General features: G+C 39.0%; 1 protein-coding gene across 2 annotated transcripts in view; it reads right to left on the bottom strand.

Annotated features, from left to right (window-relative positions):
* Nucleotides 1-20701, bottom strand: part of F13a1 (coagulation factor XIII, A1 polypeptide) — a 173249-nt gene that overhangs the window by 135647 nt on the left and 16901 nt on the right. The window contains exon 1 of one of the 2 annotated variants that reach the window (XM_013521832.1): nt 18260-18632. The exons of the other annotated variant lie outside the window; for it this stretch is intronic. Within the exon in view, the coding sequence (XP_013377286.1) occupies nt 18260-18617 (358 nt within the window). The 5' untranslated portion in view covers nt 18618-18632. Of the gene's footprint in view, nt 1-18259; nt 18633-20701 lie in introns of those variants that run through there. 2 annotated transcript variants of the gene reach the window in all.

Below are 20701 nucleotides of genomic sequence, written 5' to 3'. Positions count from 1 at the left end.
GCTGGCTTATAGATGATGTCATCTCTCTATGTTCTCATATGGCAAGGACAGACACTGGGAACCTTTGTCTCTTTCTCTTCTTAGACGAGTACCAACCTCATTCACAACATAATGGTCCATCCTTATAATTATCCCCCAAAGAAAATATGGCCTTGGAAAGACTATAAATATTTAATCCATAACGACGTCTCATTCTTCTTGTCCATGTCTTTTCTGTTGCCTGTACTAAGGTCTCTGGATTACTCTGCCTGGGATGTGTTTCAACTGAGTTCCACATATCCAGTCCTTCCCTTAAAGAGGAATCAGTTGAGTTGAGATCCTCACTGCCGGCTACTCTTGGTATCCCTAGCCCGATACCAGGTCTAGCATCTGGAAAGGTCTTGGAAGAGAGCAGGGTCCACAGAAACAAAGAACAGGAACCAGGTACTTTCTCCAAGCTTATGCAATGAACGGAGTTCACATATAGTGATCTCTTCCTTTAAACGGTTAAGACATTAGTCCCTACAAAGTATGAGCATGGAGGTAAGAGGTGGAATAATTATTTTGCACAGGTATTAAAATTTTAGCAAGAAAAAAATATATTAGACAATTGCTGCTAGCTGTTTGTTGAGACCCGTTCCCTGAGAATGAGGTGCCAAATGGCTGATGCTATGGTGTGAATGATGCTATGGTGTGAAGTGCGGAAGTGTTTAGTGAGAGGCACTTCCAGGAGAGGCTGGCCCAGGTGAAGTGTAGGATTTTAGCATTTACTCAGTGCACAGTGTAAAATCCTTGATATTCTAGCAGGATCAGTGTATCAATATCCTGCTATTCAATTGCGATACTATAGCTAGGCTCCAACACGGTGAGGGTTAGAGACCTAGATTTTCACACTGGTTGAGCCACAGAGTTGTTAGAGACCTAGATTTTAGGTCTGTCACTTTAACTCATTTATTCTCCCATTGCTGTAAGTGTCTGCTAGTGATCTCACTGGCAATTCTGTACCCCACCTGGGATCTGATTGAGCATCTAGCTAGTTCAACCCTGCTGTCCTCCACCCAGAACCCAGAAAGCAGAGGTGGTTGCCTTCTTACTTAGCTTCCCAAGCAGCTCAGGTCTCCTCTGCCTTACAGTGAGGAGGTGGGGATGAATCCCATTGTATGTCTCCGAGAGTTTCCTGGGGCTAGCTTCCAGCTCTGGGCCTGTTCAGGTCCTTTCCTATGGCCAGATTGTCCCCCTCCCTTGCCTTGTCTTAAGTGAGTGTCTCCATTTGAATGAGCTCACCATTCCCAGTCTGTACTTCCTGAGCCAATCAATGTAATACCCCATGCAAGCATATGCTCATGGCTCTTGGTATCTTTGCTCATTGGAGCAGACTTCCTATGCCCACTTCAAGCATGTATCCTAAATACTTAACACCATGAGATCACGGCTCCTGCTACATTTCTTGAGATTTGTAGTAAATTCTTCTTGCCTCAGAACTGATTTGGTGTCTCTATCTCTAGGGTTTGCTAGGAAAGTCCCACCTTGTGCTTGCCTTCCTAGCATACCTTGCACTTAGTCACCCTTTCACTCTCAAGTGTCCTGTTTTGAAGGCTAAAGTACAGGGTCATCTCAGTTGCGACCTATCAACCTCCAGGCTGATCTTCCACAGAATGTATCCAAATGCTTTCTTTGGGCCCAGAGAATATCTAGACATCTAAATTAAGTGACTTGGCCAAAGTGATAGATATGACTCCTTCTAGCCCTAACATATGGGATTCTGTGACTTCATGAAATGCACAAAGCTTGGGACAACATCACCTTTACTATTGAGCAGATGTACACGGTAAAGCATTTGGGAGGCATGCTTGCTGGACAACAAGTCTTAACGGCTTGCTGGGCAATTACCCCGAGCCTTTGTTCTCCTTCAGTTCCCCTTTTTGCCTCAACTACAAGTGCAATGCTCAGCATCTTAATTCTCCCCACCACTTATGAAAACCAACTCTCTTCTTTCTAGGCATGCCTGGGTCTCCACCTTGTGTTTTTTTCTCTTTTCTCTCAAAATTTACTTTTGGAATATCTTGTTTCCTTAACACTGCTCCCTGCACAGGGTGAAGCTAGTCATTCTGCAAAGTAATTTTATGAATGGCGGTTAGTTGGAAAGTATTATCTACTCATATGGAACATTTTCACTTCACCAGAGGAATTTCTGATACTACGTCTTCATTCAAAAGCATAATTACAGTGAAGGAACTCAACATGCTGTCCCTGAGACACCTTTCCTATCTCACTGTACAGGTAGGCTGCCTCTCCACCAAACTAGACCACACAGGTGGAAAAAGGTGTGCAACCTATGACTGGTGGACATAAATGTTCAAATGAATGAATGAGGTTAAATGTTTGTCTTTATTATAATATATCAGTATCATTCTACAAATTCATTTCAAGAAGCCTTTATCTTTTAAAGTGTATTTAGTTTCATGCATCAAAGTGTGAGAATTTGATCTCCTGATTAACAAGATAGCATGGATTATCAATTTGTCCTTTGTAGGTCCCTTCTCTAGAGATATGTAGTGAATAAATACAGGGGACTGGCTATTATTTAAGTCTTTCTTGAACTCCCACATACACAGAAACCAAAGCAAATTTTTGAGCCACTTGTAAATTGTTCTTGGAAATTCATGGTAATATATAAATTGTATTAGATCATTTTAATGAGATTCTGAGTATTGATAGCAATTTTTTCAGAAGCTTCTGTTTGAATCTGACACAACAGAATGGATTGTCTGGGAAGGACAGTGACTTATGGTGTCACGAATGCAAATGTTCCAGCTCACCTCTCTGTAAGCAGAAAACATAAGCTCTGAACTCTTCTATGACAAAAGGCAAAGACTCACCACCCAAGCAATAACTGCAGACAGCTCCTATGAGGGGTGCACATTCCTTCTTTCCTGCCAGAATTGTCTCCCCATCACTACAGGCTCTGCACCACTCCATGCACCTCAAGAGGAGTGGTGCCCAAGCCTCGAACATGACTAGGACACTTCATTGAATGAAGTAGTTGCATTTCATTAGAAGTTTGTATCCCAAGGCAGGACAATAAGGTCTTGCTTTTGCAAAGATTCCTCCTCCTGGCCTTGAAAGTGCATGTTTCCCATTCCTCTTGAAAAATTTTCAGTTCCTCCAGCACCATCTCAAAATGACTGTCTTGTCCTGAGACTTTGCCTTTCAATTCTAGCCTGTCCTCTCCCTCTTGGTCTCTCTTGATCACCCACAGGAACCCTTGCCTGCAGCACAGAAGTGTATCAGGGTAGCATTTGAATACATACACTATGGTTACATTCATTAATTTTTGTAGAATTCCTTTTAGCAGATAGATGATAGATAGATAGAGATAGATGGATATAGGTAGATAGATAGAAAGAAATAAGCCATTGGATGTGAATCAATGCTTCAAAAAGTCATTTGCACTCTCATAGTTATGTTAGCACTATTTTAATAGCCAAGACAAGAGAGTAAGGGAAAAAGAAAATGGTACACATATGCAATGGAAAATTATTCAGTCATTAAAATAATGAAATTGTTATTTGTGGAAAGATGGATAGGCTTGGAGATCATAACTGTAAGCAAAATAAGCCAGGCACAGAAAGATATATAGTGTATGCTTTCACTTACATATGGAATCTAAACAAGCTAAGCTCGTAGAAGTAGAAAGTGGAATAGTGGTAACCAGGAAATGAAGAGAGAAAAGAGAAGAATGGATGGGGAGATTGATTAATTGGTACAAATATATAGTTAATGAAAAAGAATAAGTCCTGGTATTCTATTGCAAAGAGGAATTAAAATAGGTAACAATATTATAGTGTAGAAATCAAAATAGCTAGAAGAAAGGATTTTGAATGTTTTCATCACAAGGAAATGATAAATGCTCAAGAGGGTAGATCATGTAGAGGTCCTGAGTTGATCACTGTATAATGCAGGCACGTATAGAAATATCATACCTAGCCTATAAAGATGTGTAATTGGTATCTGTCAATTAAAAGAAACAGCATTTAAATAGAAATAAATCGTTTGAATTGCTCTAGATGCCCCCCTACCATAGGGAGTGTCACAAAATGCTGAACACAGCAGAGATCCTACCTCAGAAAGTCACTGAACCTAACATAAAATGAAATGTTACAAAGTCTCTTAAGCCAAAATAAAAGGAAGTAGATAGGAAGCGGAAGAAGCCACAAAACTTCCAGCAGGGCGCAAAGCGGCATCCAAAAGGCTAAGTGAGGAGCAGCCAGATGAGGCAGCACAGTTAGGGCCTTCAACCAGGATTCCTGGAGGCTGCAGAAATATGAGCAGACACCAAAAGTGCCTTCCACACCTTCTGAAAGGAACTCCCATTGCTCCCCTGATGAGACATTCATGTGTAGGGCAGTGAGTACTGTGGATGAAAGAAAGTGACAGCAAGAGAAATCCAGAAAGAAGTAATAGAAATTACAGACAGAAGATAACAGACCAGAAAAGGGCTGGATACTAGAAGAAAGAGAAGGTAAAGAGGATAGCAAAATAGAGGTGCAGCTATTTATAGTTTATCTCATGGCCATCTGATACCTGTCTGGCTGCTGTTATCGTAACAGTTTATATAAGTTATACTTCCTTAAGGAAAATTAGAAAGCTTTAGCTTGCCGATATAGCTGCAATATTCAAAATAAGCCTGGCAATTAGGTCATCTTATTAGCAAGCAACTATCACTAAGTAGTTCAAAGAGCTCACAGTTATTCTCTCATCAGTGCTTACAATATGCTCACGGAGTGGCCAGAGGGCACAGATGATGAATAATTAATCCACATGTAGCCATTTTTCAGTAGGTTTTTATTCCACTTACAGGCTGCCTCTTTGCAGACTGGAGATGTAAGAGCAAGGCAAAATGAGTGGCACATTAGTTCTCATTAAGTGTCTTTTCCTCACCTTTCTCACCCCTCACTTCACAATCTGTAAGATTTCTTAGGATTTATGGGGAACATCCAGGGATGTCTGCACTGCATCACACCTGGGTTCACATTGCAACTTTCTGGGAGCAGACAGTTTTGATTACGTAGGTGTTAATGAGGCAAGCTTATGAATTGTCACAAGTGAGAGAGGTCAGTGTAAGACACCAGCATGAAGACAAAAACAGAGGAGCAAGGGTGCGGGCAAATTAGAGGAACAGGAAGGAGAGTGGAGAAAGAGGAGGGAGGAAGGAGCAGGTGAAGCATTCACGTGTGACCTCATTCCAGTACCCATGGTCCTTTTCAAGGGCTCCGTGCAACACACTGCGTGTCCCAGAACACATGGGTGACTCTGTTACCTTAATGACCCTCCCTCCCTCCCTCCTTTCTTTTTTCTCTCTCTCTCTTTCATTTCTCTTCTCTTCTTTTTTCTTTTTTCTTTTCTTTTCTTTTCTTTTCTTTTCTTTTCTTTTCTTTTCTTTTCTTTCTTTCTTTCTTTCTTTCTTTCTTTCTTTCTTTCTTTCTTTCTTTCTCTCTTCTCTCTGCCTTCCCTTTTCTCAACATCCCCAACATTACCATTTATCTTTGTAATAATAGCCATTCTAACAGGTGTGGAGTGCTATTTCATTGTGATTTTAATGTGTATTTCACTGACAGTGAGAGCTGCTGAACACCCTTACACATATCTACTGGTTATTTGTATCTCTATTTTGAGACATGAGCTGTTCTGAACCTTTGCCTAGAGACTTGGATAAGTCACTTAATCCTTGCTAATTATATTTTCCAGATTTTAATGAGATTTATTCCTACCCTCCATGATACTCAGGTGTCTTTTTTTGTTTTTTGTTTTTTAGAAAAAGAAGTGTTTTCATGTACATTATCTCTTTTAATCCATAAATTGCTTGTATTAGCTTCACATTACTTTGAGAAAATATGTGCTGTAATCAACTTGCAAAGAGAAGACTTAAAAAAAATTCCTAAAATTTATTTGGAACCAGAAGAGACCCAGAATAGCAAAAACAATTCTGACCAACAACAAGGCAGGAGGTGTCACAATTGCTGAATTAAAATTGTGCTACAAAGCTACCATGATAAAATCGGCATAGTATTGGCCAAAAACCACTCCTGAGGATCAGTGAAGCAGACTAGAGGATATAGCCACAACCACAAATACACTCAGCCACTTTATCTTTGAAAAAGGAGCCAAATAAGTTCAGTGGGAGGAAGACAGTCTTTTTAATAAATGGTGCTGGAAAGTAGCCTCTTTAATTAATGGTACTGGCTCTCCACATGTCGAAGACTAAAACTAGACCCATGTCTATCACCATGCACCAAACTTAAGTAAAAATGAATCAAATATCTAAATATTAAAATGCAAACACTAAATCTATTGGAAGAGAAAGTAAGTAGGAATCCTGAAGACATAGGGGTAGGCAGAGAGTTCATAAACAAAATCAAACTGCACGGGAAATACTTCAAAGAATCAACAACTGGGATCTCATCTTATTGAGAAGTTTTTGCACACCGAAAGAAATCACCAACAGTGTAAAAAGAAAACCCATGAACTGGGAAAAAATTTTAGCCAGCTGTCCCTCAGACAAAGGACTTCTATCCAGAACATATAAAGAATTTAAAAAATCAGACCCCCAAAATTCAAAGACCCAATCCAAAAATGGGTATATGAGATAAAGAAATACAAATGGCAAATAAATACATGAAAAAAATGTTCAACATCATTAGTCATTTGAGAAATTCAAATTAAAACAACACTGAGTTCCATCTCACCATGGAAAGAATGGCTATCATCAAGAAATCAACCAATAACAAATGCTGGTGAGGCTGTGGGGAAAAAGGAATTCTTCTCCACTGTTTGTGGGAGTCTAGACTGGTGCAACCACTGTGGAAATAAGTCTGGATATTCCTGAGTAAACTAGGATTAGAGGTCCCATTCAACCCAGCTATCCCTCTTTCGGGTATTTTTCCAGAAGAACTGAAAACATCATACTATAGCGACAGATGTGCAACCATGTTTACAGTAGCACAATTTGTAATAGTTAAGTCATGGAAACAGCCCAATTGCCCATCAACTGAGGAATGGATAGAAAAGATGTGGTATTTTTATACAATGGAGTATTGCTCAGCTAGAAAGATAGATAAACCTGAGGTAAATGGATGCAACTAGAGACCATACTCACATGAGAAGTAAATCGAACTTACATGTGTAAACCTCATATTGCCTCCCTAGTGTAAGAACCTGAATGAGTAAATACAATCTGAAAGGTACAACAGATATTGTGAAAGGGAAAGAAACTGCTCAAAAGGAAGGAACAACTGGGACGAGGGAAAAGAGAAAAGAAAGAAAGAAGGGAGTACACACACACACACACACACACACACACACACACACAGGATAGCTAAGGTAATTATACTACTAAGTTCTATTGGTTTATTGAAAGGAACAGTTAATCAGTTAATGTCTAATTGTTTGATCAATCCTATATGCCTAGATCTGGTTATTTGAGTAACCACTTTGAAGATAACAGTATGTAATACAACAACCATTGTTAATTTCCTATCACCTTGTTCTGAAATTCTGTGTTGTTTTATTTCTGTCTTTGTTTTGGTTCTTTTCTCTTTAAAATAAAACAAGAGAAAACTTTGACCTTGTGGCCCCTGCTCACAATCAGGTGGACCTACTGCTTTCAGCCTTGGCCAACCAGGATGATGTATCGTGGTAAGGATGGGGAGTAAGTGGTGGAGCAAAACTGCTTGCTTTATCAGCCAGGAAGCAGAGAGAAAGAGGAAGAGATTAAGTCCCCATAATCCCCTTTCAGGGCATGTCCCAGTCACCTAGAGACTTCTCTCTAAGCCCCACTTATAGGTTCTATGGTCTCCCGATAGCACTAGTAGGGACCCAAGCCTTTAACACATGGGTGGTGGGGATACTCATCCAGACCTTAGCATGCGTCTTAGTTCCCCCCACTCATTTCTAGGACAAAACACCTGAACCCATAATTTAAGGAAGGAGAGATTTATTTTCGTTCATGTTTCAGTCCATACTCAGCTGGCTCCAAGGCAGGGGTACGTGGCAGATGGGTACGGAAAAAGAGAACTGCTTATGGCATGGCTGATAGGAAAAAGAGCTAAGGGAAAGCCTGAGAGGAAGATACTGCATACCTTTCACTTTCTGGCCGTACGCTCAGGAGCCCACCTCTTTAACCAGAACCTATGGCCTCACAGAAAGGCAGCTATGACACCCTGCAATGCAACTGCCTATCAAAAGCCCTGCCTAAGAGCACATGAGGCTTTGGGAGGACATCTAGATAGAAACACAACAACATGGCTGTTCAAAGTAAATACTATCATTGTTATTTGTACATGAGAAAATGGTACTATAGAAGGCTGAGTCATTGTCTTTGATCCCAGTTTCTGACTAGGATCTGTTTGAGGCCAAACCACTCCTCTTCACTGTACTGCTCCCGCCCTTCTGTCAAATGAGGCACCATTCCTGAAACAACCCCACACGTGGAAGAGGGCGAGCCACTGGGGCACAATCGTTCCTCCAAGCACAGCGCACTACTTTACTAGAGGTGAACCTTACACAAAAGGAAAAATGCCTACTTTACTAGGTCTTGTTACAGAAGTAAACATAGACTCTTCTGGGGGAATAAAGAAGAAAAATCACACCTAATTATGCATTTATGTAGTCATTTATTAGGATGATCTGTCTGTCAAGTCTCTTACTCACGTCCAGACAGCAATCTTTCATATTTTTGTCTCAGTAATACAGAAAGTGAGAAAAATCAGCTCTTCTGATTCTCTTCTTAAAACTCATCTATAGAAGCTCCTGGCTATTTATAGAATAACATTTAAACTTTTTATCAAGCTGTACAAAGTTATCAATTGTTTTCAAATTTGTATGCTCCTCTGAACTTTTGTCTCTTTTTTTTTTCTAAGATATGCACATTTTTTTTACTTCATTGGATCAACTCCTACTCATCCTGTGAGACCCAACTCAAATATCCCTTCCTAGTGGATTCCTTCAACTATCCTCCCAGTCAGTTGCTCTCTCCAAGGCACCTTCTAGGCATTTTGTCCAACTCTGTGGCAATGAACTGAATCTCCTTAGCTTAGACTGTCCCTGCTGATTGGGAACCCTCTGAGGGCTGGGGGTAAACACATCCTGATAATGTGCTTTTGCAAGTGCAAGGTGTTCAGTAAGAATGCAATAAATGTGTTCAAAATGAAAATAAATGGGCTTAGTAGTAAAAGAAGAAAATAAATATGCAAATTTAAAATATCACTTTTGAAAAGTTACTAAATATGAATGTTAAATCCATTAGTTATTTCAATGTTTGCACAAAATTGTAAGTGTTAAAACAAGAAAGTAGGTATTGTGTAAAGGTAGCATAACACATAGACTACAAATCCTCTCAAATTCCACCATCCAAACCCTCCTTGGCATTTGAATTAGTCACTTTTCTGTTGCTGGTACAAAATGCCAGACATGAACAATTTAAAGACAAGAGGTTTACTTTGTTCTTGGTTTCAGGGGACTCTGTCCCTGCATGGTAGGCTGGCTCCAGGGCCAACATGGCATGATGGAGAATAAATGCTCATCTCATGGTTGCCAGGAAACAGGGAGCAAAGGGAGGACCAGGGATGAGAAGACATCCTTGCAGGTCATACTCCCAGTGACCCACCTCTTCTAGTCAGTCTCCACCTCTACATACATGAGACTTCGCCCTAAGGGGGCGCAGTATTTTAGTCCTAGAACATAAGTGTGTTCCATAGGATAAAGGTAAAGGGAACTGCAGTTTGGAATTTCCTGGAGTGAGTTCTGCATTTCACTAAGGGATTACAAAAACAAAAATGTAGTAGTGTAGTGTTTGTAGTAAAACAATTTTAGGAAATGTTGGGCTAAACAAATTTTTTTGGACTGTGTGCTTACTTGAGGCCTTCAAAATACTGATGTATGCTGGGACTCTGAGAAGCGACACAAAACACAGCATGATCCAAAGTATTTGATGGAATTTTTCTTTTCCCAAGGAACATCTCATGACAGGTGTTCACAGGGAAAACACTCTGGGAAACACTGTCCTAGTTTCTTAGATGCCATTATTAGTCACTTCACAGAGATGCTTAAAAACGAACACATTTATCATCAGTGCAGCACCCACAGGAGCAAAAATTGGAAAAGACATCTTATAGAAGTGTTCCTTCAAAATTAGAAAATAGTCTTTTTCCAATGAAATGCGGCACAAAATGGTAGATACAGCAGTGTGAAACATATTTTTCTACATATTACCAGCTGCATGATTTAGGGAAAGAAATTTCTGAATGGAGAAACTATGTTATGGATGAAAAAAATCACACATCAGTGTGGTTATTTTATTTGAACACTTTGAAACACAAAATGATGGGGAGACTTTGTCTTAAAGATTTGACTTTCAAGCTGCTATGGTTTGAAAGTGTTCCCAAAAGGTTGAATGCTGGAAGTCTGGTCTCCCTTGTGGTGGTATTGGGATATGGTAGGGTCTTTAAAAGGTGGGGCCCGGTAAGAGGTAGGTAGGTCATTGGGGGAATTGCCTTTGGAGAAGATTAGTGCTGGTCTCACAAACTTAGCTCCCACAGAATGTGTTGTTGTAGAAGGGGTGAGCCTGACCCTTGCAGCTCTCTGGTTTCTGGTCTCTGTATGTGATCTCTCCCTTTTTCATGTGTTCCCACTGTGAAGTTATCTGTCATGTTGTGAAATGGCCAAGGAGTCCCTCACCAGAGGCTGAACCAACGAAGCAACTGGATCTTGGGCTTTCAGCCTCTAAAACCTCTAAATAAACCTCTTTTCCTTTTTAAATTCCAAGCCTCAGGTAGTTTGTTACAGAAACAGATAATGAACTGATACAGGGATACAGGAGTGGCCCTTTTCTCCCCTAAGCTCCTGCAGCACCAGCTCACTTCCCATGGCACTGAATAATGAGTTAACAGGCATGATGCTCAGTTTCCTGCTCTCCCCTTAAAGCAGTCAGACACTTCCTCACCCATGTCCATCCTCATACCCCTGATGACAAGGAGTTCTTCTTCCTACCCTATCCTTCGCTCATGCTGCAGCACCCTATTCCTCTGCCTTGCCTGGGATTCTACTTCAGCCACCCATTGTTTCTCCCAAATCTTTAGGATTCTTCTTAGGCTTTTCCTTTCCCCTGCCTGCATGTTCTTTCAAATCCCTCCAATCCGGAAACAAACACCAAAATGAAAACACCCTTCCCTAACCCACATTCTTCCCCAAGTTTTTCTTTTCTTTTCCTTCAAGTTTCTTGAAAACTTAATACAAATTTGCCAATCCACATATTCCCATGTCATTTACTTTCAGGTCACTATAATTTAGTTTCTCCCTGAATAACCAGTGTCCCCTGACTACTGAGTCCAATTGCAAACTCTGACCTTACTGTATTGCCTTATAAGGGTTGATAAACTTGGTCACTTTGTTCTCTTTAAATACTCAACATGCTTAGATTGAGTGACATGGTACTGCAATAATTTTCTTTGTGCTTACCTAGCCATTTAGTATTTTACTTCTTCAGGGGCCCTGGTTCCTGGATTTAGCTCTTTACAAGTTGTTTCTCTCCAGGGTTTGAGCGTCAATCCACCGCTTATTTGATTTACTGGTCCCAATTGAGCTTGCCTATCCATATATGTGTATGAGATCCAAATTTCCTTCTATCCAACCCAAACACCATCCTGGAACTTCAGACCCATGCTCTCTTTTGAACATGTTGCACCAGATGTCCGCATGGACCTCACACTCAGCAGCTTCATACAGAATTTCATCTATACGGTTCCTGCTTCCTTGGTGGAGGTAGCATGCGCTGTGGTTGGGAGAAGCTGTCCAGGCTTGAAAAGCAGCCACATCACTTTCCAGGTGTCACCTGGGATACATTCCTTAAGCACTCCTACCTTTTTCTCATCTGAAATATGGTGACCAATGCCAAGAAAGATGCTTGAAGAGCTAAGTGGGAAACACATAGCACTCTGTGCACTATGTACCCAGTGCCAGCAAGTTGTGGGTGGGAGACACTACTCAAATTGTCCCCTCAAATCTACTGGACGCTCATTTAATTTGTCATCATAGCCAAAGAAAGCCAGCAACCTGGGAATCTCCCTTGACTCCCCTGCCACCCCACCTCACACAGACTGCCAATCACAAGTTCTTATTACCAATCACCTAGATTTTAGCTCCTGAGAATTCCTCAAAGCCTATCAGCTTTTTCCATTTCTACAACCACAGCCTTCACCTTGACATTCTTTCTCCTCTCTTTCTTCTAGTTTTGATTACTCCCAATGGGGACTGGAGTGAGCTATCAAGATTGAAATTCCTGGCCATGAGCTGTGGTGCTTGTCTGCAATCCCAGCACTCAGGAGACAGAGGCAAAAGGATTGCCCACAAGTTTGAGGCCACCCTGGGCTACATAAGCGAGTTCAAGGTCAGCCTGATCTACAGAGTGAGACCCTGTCTCAAGAAAACAAAAGAATGATACTCCTCCATGTTATTCCCATCCTTCAAACCCATCAGTCTTACCCCCTACTTGGTTTTTGATAAATACTACTAAATGAATCAGTGAAACAGAAATATTTAAGTGTTGATAAAATAGTTTGATGTTGTACAGAATTACAGATAGAACATGTGTAATGGACCCAGTCCTGGAGATGTTTGGGCCCATGAATGAGTTACCTCAATGATGTTGTCATGAAGGGCTGCACCTACGTACTCCCTAGATGGTAAATCAGAAAGGGCTGTCTAGCATACAACATTGGTATACACCAGCACCTGTCCTTAGCTCTCCCTTGCTCCTATCCTTTGAAGGGACTAAAAAAGGAATTACTTTCACAGTTTCCCTTACACATAAACACAGAAAACAAGACATTTATAGTTTCCCAGAAGCTTCTGGGAAATCTCCTTTTCCCCCAATGGAAGTGACGGAAATTTCTAATACCATTCTTCGCCTCTTCTTTCTGCTGTGACCAGGTATGAAGCATAGAGCTGTGGAGCCGTGGCAGGACTGAACAAGGTCAAGAGCATCTCTGAAGTCCTTGATGCCCTTGGGGTTCTGAGATTGAACTTCAGGATAAAGGAACTTGATCATGAACCTTGTGGTTACTGGGGAGGGCTGACAAGGCAAAGTAACCTCTCTTGTCTAGGGAGAGCTGGCATGGAAGACAGAGAACCATTCTTTCCTTAGAAAGGCTCTCTCTGTCTCAGGCGAGTATTAAAGAAGTAGGGGGCCCATGTTAAGGTAACAGCAAATTAACACCACAAGCTGTTCCTAAGCTTTCACAGCTCCAGCCACAGGTTAGCAAACCTATAATTAATGTTCTGTTCCAAGGCTTTCATGATTTGTCATGGCTGCAGGCAGAGAAGTGGAAAGAGAGAAAAAGGCTACAGGGCACATTTTCCATCCGCACCCACCTCTTCAAGTTCATTAACACCTCCCACCTAATGCTCAGAGATAGCTATGCTCTGCCAGAAACTAATGAATGCAGTTATCAAACACAATTCCCTGACACAGGGAATACCCTAGCCCTCCTGTTGATCTTATCTACTCAGAGAACCCAGCACACATGGGTTATTTGGGACCATCTTGCTTAAATGTTAAAAATGCAATTGCTTAAATATTAAGATTTTATTTACTTAAATAAAATAGGAAGAAGAGGAGGAAAGACGAAGGGAAGGAAGAAGGAAAAGAAGAAACAAAAGGAAAGAAGGAAAGGAGGGAGGTAAGAAGCATGGAGTAAGAGAAAGGAGGAAGGAAGGAAAGAAGGAAGGAAGGAAAGAAAGAAGGAAGAAAGGAAGGAAGGAAAGAAGGAAGGAAAGAAAGAAAGAAGGAAGGAAGGAAAGAAAGAAGGAAGGAAGGAAAGAAAGAAGGAAGGAAGGAAAGAAAGAAGGAAGGAAGGAAAAAACATGATTAGAAGGAAGAATCACATATTAAAAATTCCCATGATGGAAGTTTTGGGAACACCAACAAAGCAACACATAAAGTGTGAACATATCCTGACTTATATACAGTCACAGGAAAATAGAACAGAGCTATAACAAAACAATGAATATAAACTAGAAGCTACTAAGTGTAAAGTTATTTTTCTATAACTTTAATATAACAACAGCTTTCTCTAAGCAATGGTTAGGTTCCTTAAAAGTAGTAATGTTTGATTCATCTCATTGTGATGATGCTATAGAGGAGATATTTGAAAAGATTCTCTTATTATTTACTGTATTTATAATAAATAAAAAGTGATAACACTTTACAAAGTGTTATCTTTTCTGTTTCTTAAACCAATATTTTCACGTTTTGGGTTTTCTGATACTGAGGAGCACTTGCATATACAAACCTTGTACGTAATTTCATTTCCAGTTTATATTGGATATTTGTCTTTTCTCATTATAGCAATTTCATTTAAAACCTAATTTCCATGGCTTTCTTTGGTCCTATTGAGATGAGTACTGCATTTTAAGAGAGTTATTTCTGAGCCCCAGTGAGTGTTCAACAATGTTTTCCCCTACCTGCTTTCAGCACTGTTGCAGTGTGAAAGCTGAGATTGTCCTGTAACTTCCTGAGACACATGAGATACAGAAAGGACATCAATCAAGACAATTCCCCATTGCTGGTCCTTTAAGTCCCACCTGCACTTGGCTTCTCATATACTGAATAACAAAATGTGGAATTCTGCCATTTTTCTTTTCTTGTATGTACAACAAATTTGGAAGTAGAAAGTTCCACAGTGTAATGCTATAATGTCCATTCATAAAGCTATACTCTGAAAGTACACATCACGGTTATAAGAAGTAATAAAATGCACGTTGGTTTAAGAAATGTGTGGGTTTTTATCTTACAAGTAAGATTTAGCGTGCTTTGTCTTCCTTTTTACTGATGAGTAAAAGTTATACTATTTCTTTGGTTTAAGGAAAGACTTCATATGCTCACTGTGGTGGATGTTGCAGTGTGTGCCCCAGAATAGCCCCATATTGTGAATGTTGGAAGTTAACAGTTCTCATTCATTGCCTTGAAATGAGGCAACTCTTCCGAAGCAGTCCAGCTCCAGAGTTAGCATTGGAGTCCACTGAGACCTTTGTTGCCTTGTTATTCAACTCCTCCCTTCACCAGGCACCAACTCCTTCTTTCCCTCCCTCTAAGATACGAATCCTGAGAACATTCTTCGGTAAAATCTCACACAAACATACTTCTCAAAGTTTGTTTCCTAGGAACTTAACCTAAGACACTCATCATTTTCCCTGACACTACCATGGCAAAAGAAAAAGAAATACCCTTTCAGTTGCAGCAGAGCTGTGGACAGAATTTCACATGGGTGTCAGATGATATGCACGAAGTACAGGGTATTCATCATATTATAAACATAACAAGGGTCTTTAAATAAAGTCTTGCCTTTGTGCTGAAATATACATGCACACACACATTGTACACTTTTCACATACATCAACAAAAGTATAGTTTTTTCCAAATTTTTGCCAGCCTGATAGATATTACTTTGATTTGCTTCTCTATTTGAGCATGTTTTCATATAATTATAAGCTGTTCAGGTTTTTTCTTTTGTTACTTGTCTTTATGTTCTTTGCATATTTCTGTTGCCAAATTGTATGTGTCTGGATGAGCTTTACTTTCTAGGTTAACTCTTTAACTGTGACCTAGGTTTTGATTAATTTTCCAGATCTAACTTTTGTCCATTGAATTCTTTAGGAATGTATTTTGTCATGTATTCAGATTTGGTCATTTGGTCATATTTATAGCCTTTTGTGGTATTTTGATGTGTTTATACAGTTTTCTTTATAGTTTCAAAGCTTATAATCTTAGCTGTCTGATTCATATTCTCACAATTTGTTTTATAAGACTTTTATGCTTTATATTATATTTATTCTGTCTGAAATTTATTATTATATATGATATACAATAGAGGTCAATTTTTAAATTTTCTTCCAGTTGGAGAATCAGTTGTTCTGGCATCATTTATTTTTTTAAGAAGCAAACAAGCAAAATATCCCACATATGTTCCTTACTGTATGAAATCTACCACTGCATTAACTTCCCTTACATTCTGAAACCTATTTCTGGATTCTGTGTTGTGTCTCTTATGGTTCAGATCTAAAATGTCCCCCACAAGTCTCATGTGCTCAAAGGTGGGGCTTTACAAAAGATTAGTTGATGATGGGGGCACTATACTCATCAGTGAACCAATTCATTAATGAGTTCATAACAAAATGTGCTGTTAGGAGGAAGGGTTTGTTCTTGTCTCTTCCCTTTTTTGGCTGCCAAATGCTGAGTAGCTCTCCCCTTCCAGTTTCTTATCCACACCATTTCTGCCTTGGAGCCAGTTAATCACAGACTAAACCCTCTAAAACCGGGAGTCAAAGTAAACATCCCCTTCTTTAGGTTGCTGGGCTCAGGTATTTTACCCTAGTGATGGAAAAATTAACTAATACATTGCACTACTAAATATTTTTGTAGTGTCCTAATAGCTGTTACTCATTAAAACACTCCTATTGTTTATTATTTCTTTGTATAGTTTTGTGGTTATTATTGCATAATTGTTCTTTCAAGTGAACTTGTTTATTTTATACAAAACTAAAACTAAAAACCAAAACCCTCAAATTGCCATTTATAATCATAAATATATTAAATTTATTTATTAATATTGGAAGGATTTTATATTGATAATAATTATATATATTTATAGGGTACAATGTGATTTTTGTGATATGTATACAAATTGTGAAATTACTAAATCAAGCCAGTTAGTGTAACTATTATCTCCCATGCTCATCATTTCCTTGTAATGAGAATATTAAAAATCTACTTTTTAGCAGTTTCAAAAAGTTTTACTATTACTACTAACTAGTTATGATTCTGCACATAACACTCATTCTACTACCTCATTGAAATTCTATACCCTTTGATCAACATTGTGAGTGACTTAAAAATATTGAAACTTCTCATCTAAGAACATGTTTGTGCTTTCATTAATTACTTATGTCACCTATGGATATTGAATAACTACTTCATATAAGTTTTGCATCTTAGTTTTGAATATTTAGTTTGGTCTTTTATGGTTTGGTGAAAATTACATATGATATGTTTTCTCTATTTGTATTTGTAAGATGTTAATTTTTATGTTTTTCTTTTCTATCTAACCATCTTATAAAATTTTACTGATTTTATGCTTTCTCTCTTTAATCTGGTAAGTTTTATACAAATACAATCATAAGATCAGCAAAATATGCAGTTTTATCTCATATTTTTCCATATTCATAACAGCTATTTCTCTCCTATTGTTCATTTTCTTAAAGTTTTACAGCAATACTTTAAGAAAAGTAGTGACAATATATTTTCTTGTCTATTTTCTGATTATAATTAAATTTGTTAACATTTTTCCACTTAAATTGTTGCTTTGGGAGTAAATAATCTTTGTTATTATAATGGAAGAACTTCCTTCTACTTTTGTTTTACTTAAACTCTATAGAAATATTTGCTGAATTTTATCATGTCCCTTTCAATCACCATTGTCATGATTGCCTAATTTTAAAATTTTCTTTAAGTTGTGAAAGACAAGGTGGGCAAGTGTCCTTACACTGAGCTACCCTTGCTTTTCTGTAAATTTCTTCCTTGATACTCTTGTAAATTCCTAGTGAAATCATTATCAAAATATCTCAAATGTTAATATCTACTACTTAATAAAAGGGCTCTGTGATCAAATTAATTGGAGAATTATTGGACCAAATAAAGTTAAATGTTACTTCCCAGAACCTTTGAAACTAATATGAATTGTCAATCGTTAAGAGGAGATTATAAAACAAAGTATCTGCTGAACTTTATTGGACCACCTATTTTTCATGACTGGTCCCATGGGACTACATTAAAGCTGAACACATTTGTATATGCATAAGTGGAGGTTGATGCTCCGATTTGCAAATATTTTCAGCACACAAAAGCAATTAAGTCATGGTGGTAAATTAAAAGTCTTAACTATGGGATGCCAAAACCAAAACCTTGGAGAAAAATAATTTAAACTGACATTTCCTACCAACTGTACTTATTTTTGTTATGCTAGATTTTTTGCTAAAGTAGACTCAAATTATTGATATTTGACATGATGCAGACCCATGTTAGAATAAAGATTGATCCAGGGGCTAGATGTAATCCCAGGTCCAGCAGTGTTAAACATGATGCTAGGAAGTAATGCAGCCACACCTGTACCCACCCCACTCTGTAAGCTGACCCATGGTATCAGGATGGGGGCTTGCCCTTTGCACTCACCGATGACATATTCCACCCTGAAGAGGTCCTTCCTTGGGTCATATGGACGATCGAAGTCAATCTGGACGTAGAAAGACTGCCCTCTCCGGACAATCAACTTGTTGTTGTCATACTTGTCAGTGTGGTGATCGATCTTGTTGCTGTCCCATTTCTCTTTGAATAAGTGAACATCTGTGACAGTAAGGTAGTCTGAACATGGAGAAAATTGAAGGAAACCATTAAGCAACTTTGGTTTAAACACAAGCTCAAAAGTCAAAAGATTATTTTTCCTGAAGATGGAAGGAGTAATGTCTGTTGAATTGAACTGTATATGGGGAAGGAGGAAACAGATGATTTGTGAGTCAGCCTCTTGTGACATTATTGCTTTGGAAGAGAGCTTTTAAAAAAAACCTTTTCTGTCCCATCATCTCATTTCAGATCATAGGATACTCACTTGGGGAGAGACAGATGCCTGTCTTACAGATCTAGACACACAGAAGCAAGGGCCAGAGTTCGAGTTTTCAGATTCTTAGCCTCATGCTGGTTTTTGTTATGTTAGTCTCTTCTCATCATGACTGTACCTCCCGATGGGACACAGTCACTGTCAATTTTCAATGTGACAAAGCCTCAAAGGGTTGCTCTAAGGACAAAGTTGGCCGTTAATCCAAAATCCTCTTACTTTAGGAAAGGTCAAATGTTCTCTCTTTTTGTAATTCTAAAAGTAGATCTGGTCCCTCAAAGACAGGAGAAGAAACTTGTCTGAAGAGAGGAAACTACCATTTCTATGTGATAAGTATGATTTGTACAGGGAGAAAGCAACCTTGCTTTTCTTAACTACTCTATGACCCATCTGGATGTCAAACTCTGGTATGTTTCATGCCATAATTTATAGGCTTTTCCTCTGCCTTTTGGAATCAGGAGTGTACATTCTGTAATGCATTTGCTAGTCATTTAATTTTGAATATGTTGCTTAAACTCATTTTTTCATTATAAAATAAGGACTCCAACATTTATTTTACAGACAAACATGTTCTGTAACAGCAATGTGCAGGAAATGACATAGAGGAAAGGGACATGAGATGACATGGATAAAAGGAGCTAGGAAGAATCTGATGCATGATAGCCCTGAATAGAGTTTAGCTTCCATGCTACTACTTTTGCAATCTTTTCTGTGAATGATTCCTTTATAGGAGGGTAACAGTACCTGTCTACACTATAGTTTAGCAGACAGAATCTGAAGACTGATTTCTGTATGTGTATTTAGAGTTCTACAGGGGTATTGTGGAGAGAATGTTGGATGGATGCATGGGGAAACTTGGTCTCCTGCCCTCCTTTCCTGCTCCTGACATGCCTGCTACTTGGTTAGCCTTGAACACGGCAGACACAGTGCTGATAAAGCACAGCTGCTAGGCTTGTACGCACACAGAGAAATCTTTGCTGTTTACATAGGAATACCATGCAAGATCTCTGCTCCCTTGGACCCTATTTTTCCTCATAGGTAAAACCAAAGAATCAGATTCTTTAAGATCCTCTCAAGTCTAGGAAATGCTGACAGTCTTGATAAATTCATCATACAGGCAATACCAAGTCTGACCGTCAGGTCTCCAAGTGACCTAGGTAAGGTACTTCAGCTTCCAGATTGAGTTTTCTCACAGTTAAAATAAGGATTCCAAACCCTTGAGAAATTCTATGAAGACTGAGTGACACACAACACAATGGGTCTGATAAATAGTGGGACTCCAGGTGTAGTATGGCTCATGGAGCCTCAGTTATGATGAAGCCACTTTACATGGTGTGGTGCTCCAAGAGTTACTGTGACTGAGGCACTACAAACAACAGAAAGTGCAAGATACACCTTTATTTTTACCTCATCTCAGAACCCAGTCATATTACATGGTCTCTCTGAAGGGTATTTGCTTTCTATTAATGCTGTGGGCTGAAGTTGACTAATTTTTCTAGACCTCTCTGTTCTGAGCTACCTTCATCCTAAGTTGTCTGGCTTTATTAAGTGTAAGCTTAATAATTAAAGGCCTAGTATTATACAAGCCTAAGAACCAGCCGGAGAAACAAATATCCCAAGTGACACAACTTTGATAATCAGCTCCTCTGGTTCCCCTTATTGGCACAAGGCTTTTTAATAATTTCTTTTTTAAATATCTAAAATCCTAAGTTCTCAAAAATAGGTTTAATTAGTTCTCCATTTATCAGATTCTCATATTGCAGCCTCATGAAATCTCAGGGGCAAAGGTACCTTCGGGGCCATCTGGTAGACCTGACATGTGCTGAGTGAGACCTCTTCATGAAAGCTTAGTACTTGGGCTGCCAGTCTCTTACTGACTGGGGAACTCACTATCTCTCACAGGACAGATGGTGCATATTTAAACAACTCTAGTCCTCTTAAGATGAACATCTGCTTCTTGGTAATTTTTCTTTCTTTTTTTTTTTTTTTTTTTTTTTGATTTT

This window comes from Chinchilla lanigera, unplaced genomic scaffold (genome assembly GCF_000276665.1).
Source record: "Chinchilla lanigera isolate Chin_1 unplaced genomic scaffold, ChiLan1.0 scaffold00064, whole genome shotgun sequence".
In the NCBI taxonomy this organism is placed as follows: domain Eukaryota; kingdom Metazoa; phylum Chordata; class Mammalia; order Rodentia; family Chinchillidae; genus Chinchilla; species Chinchilla lanigera.
This window is presented reverse-complemented; position numbering and strand designations above follow the sequence as displayed.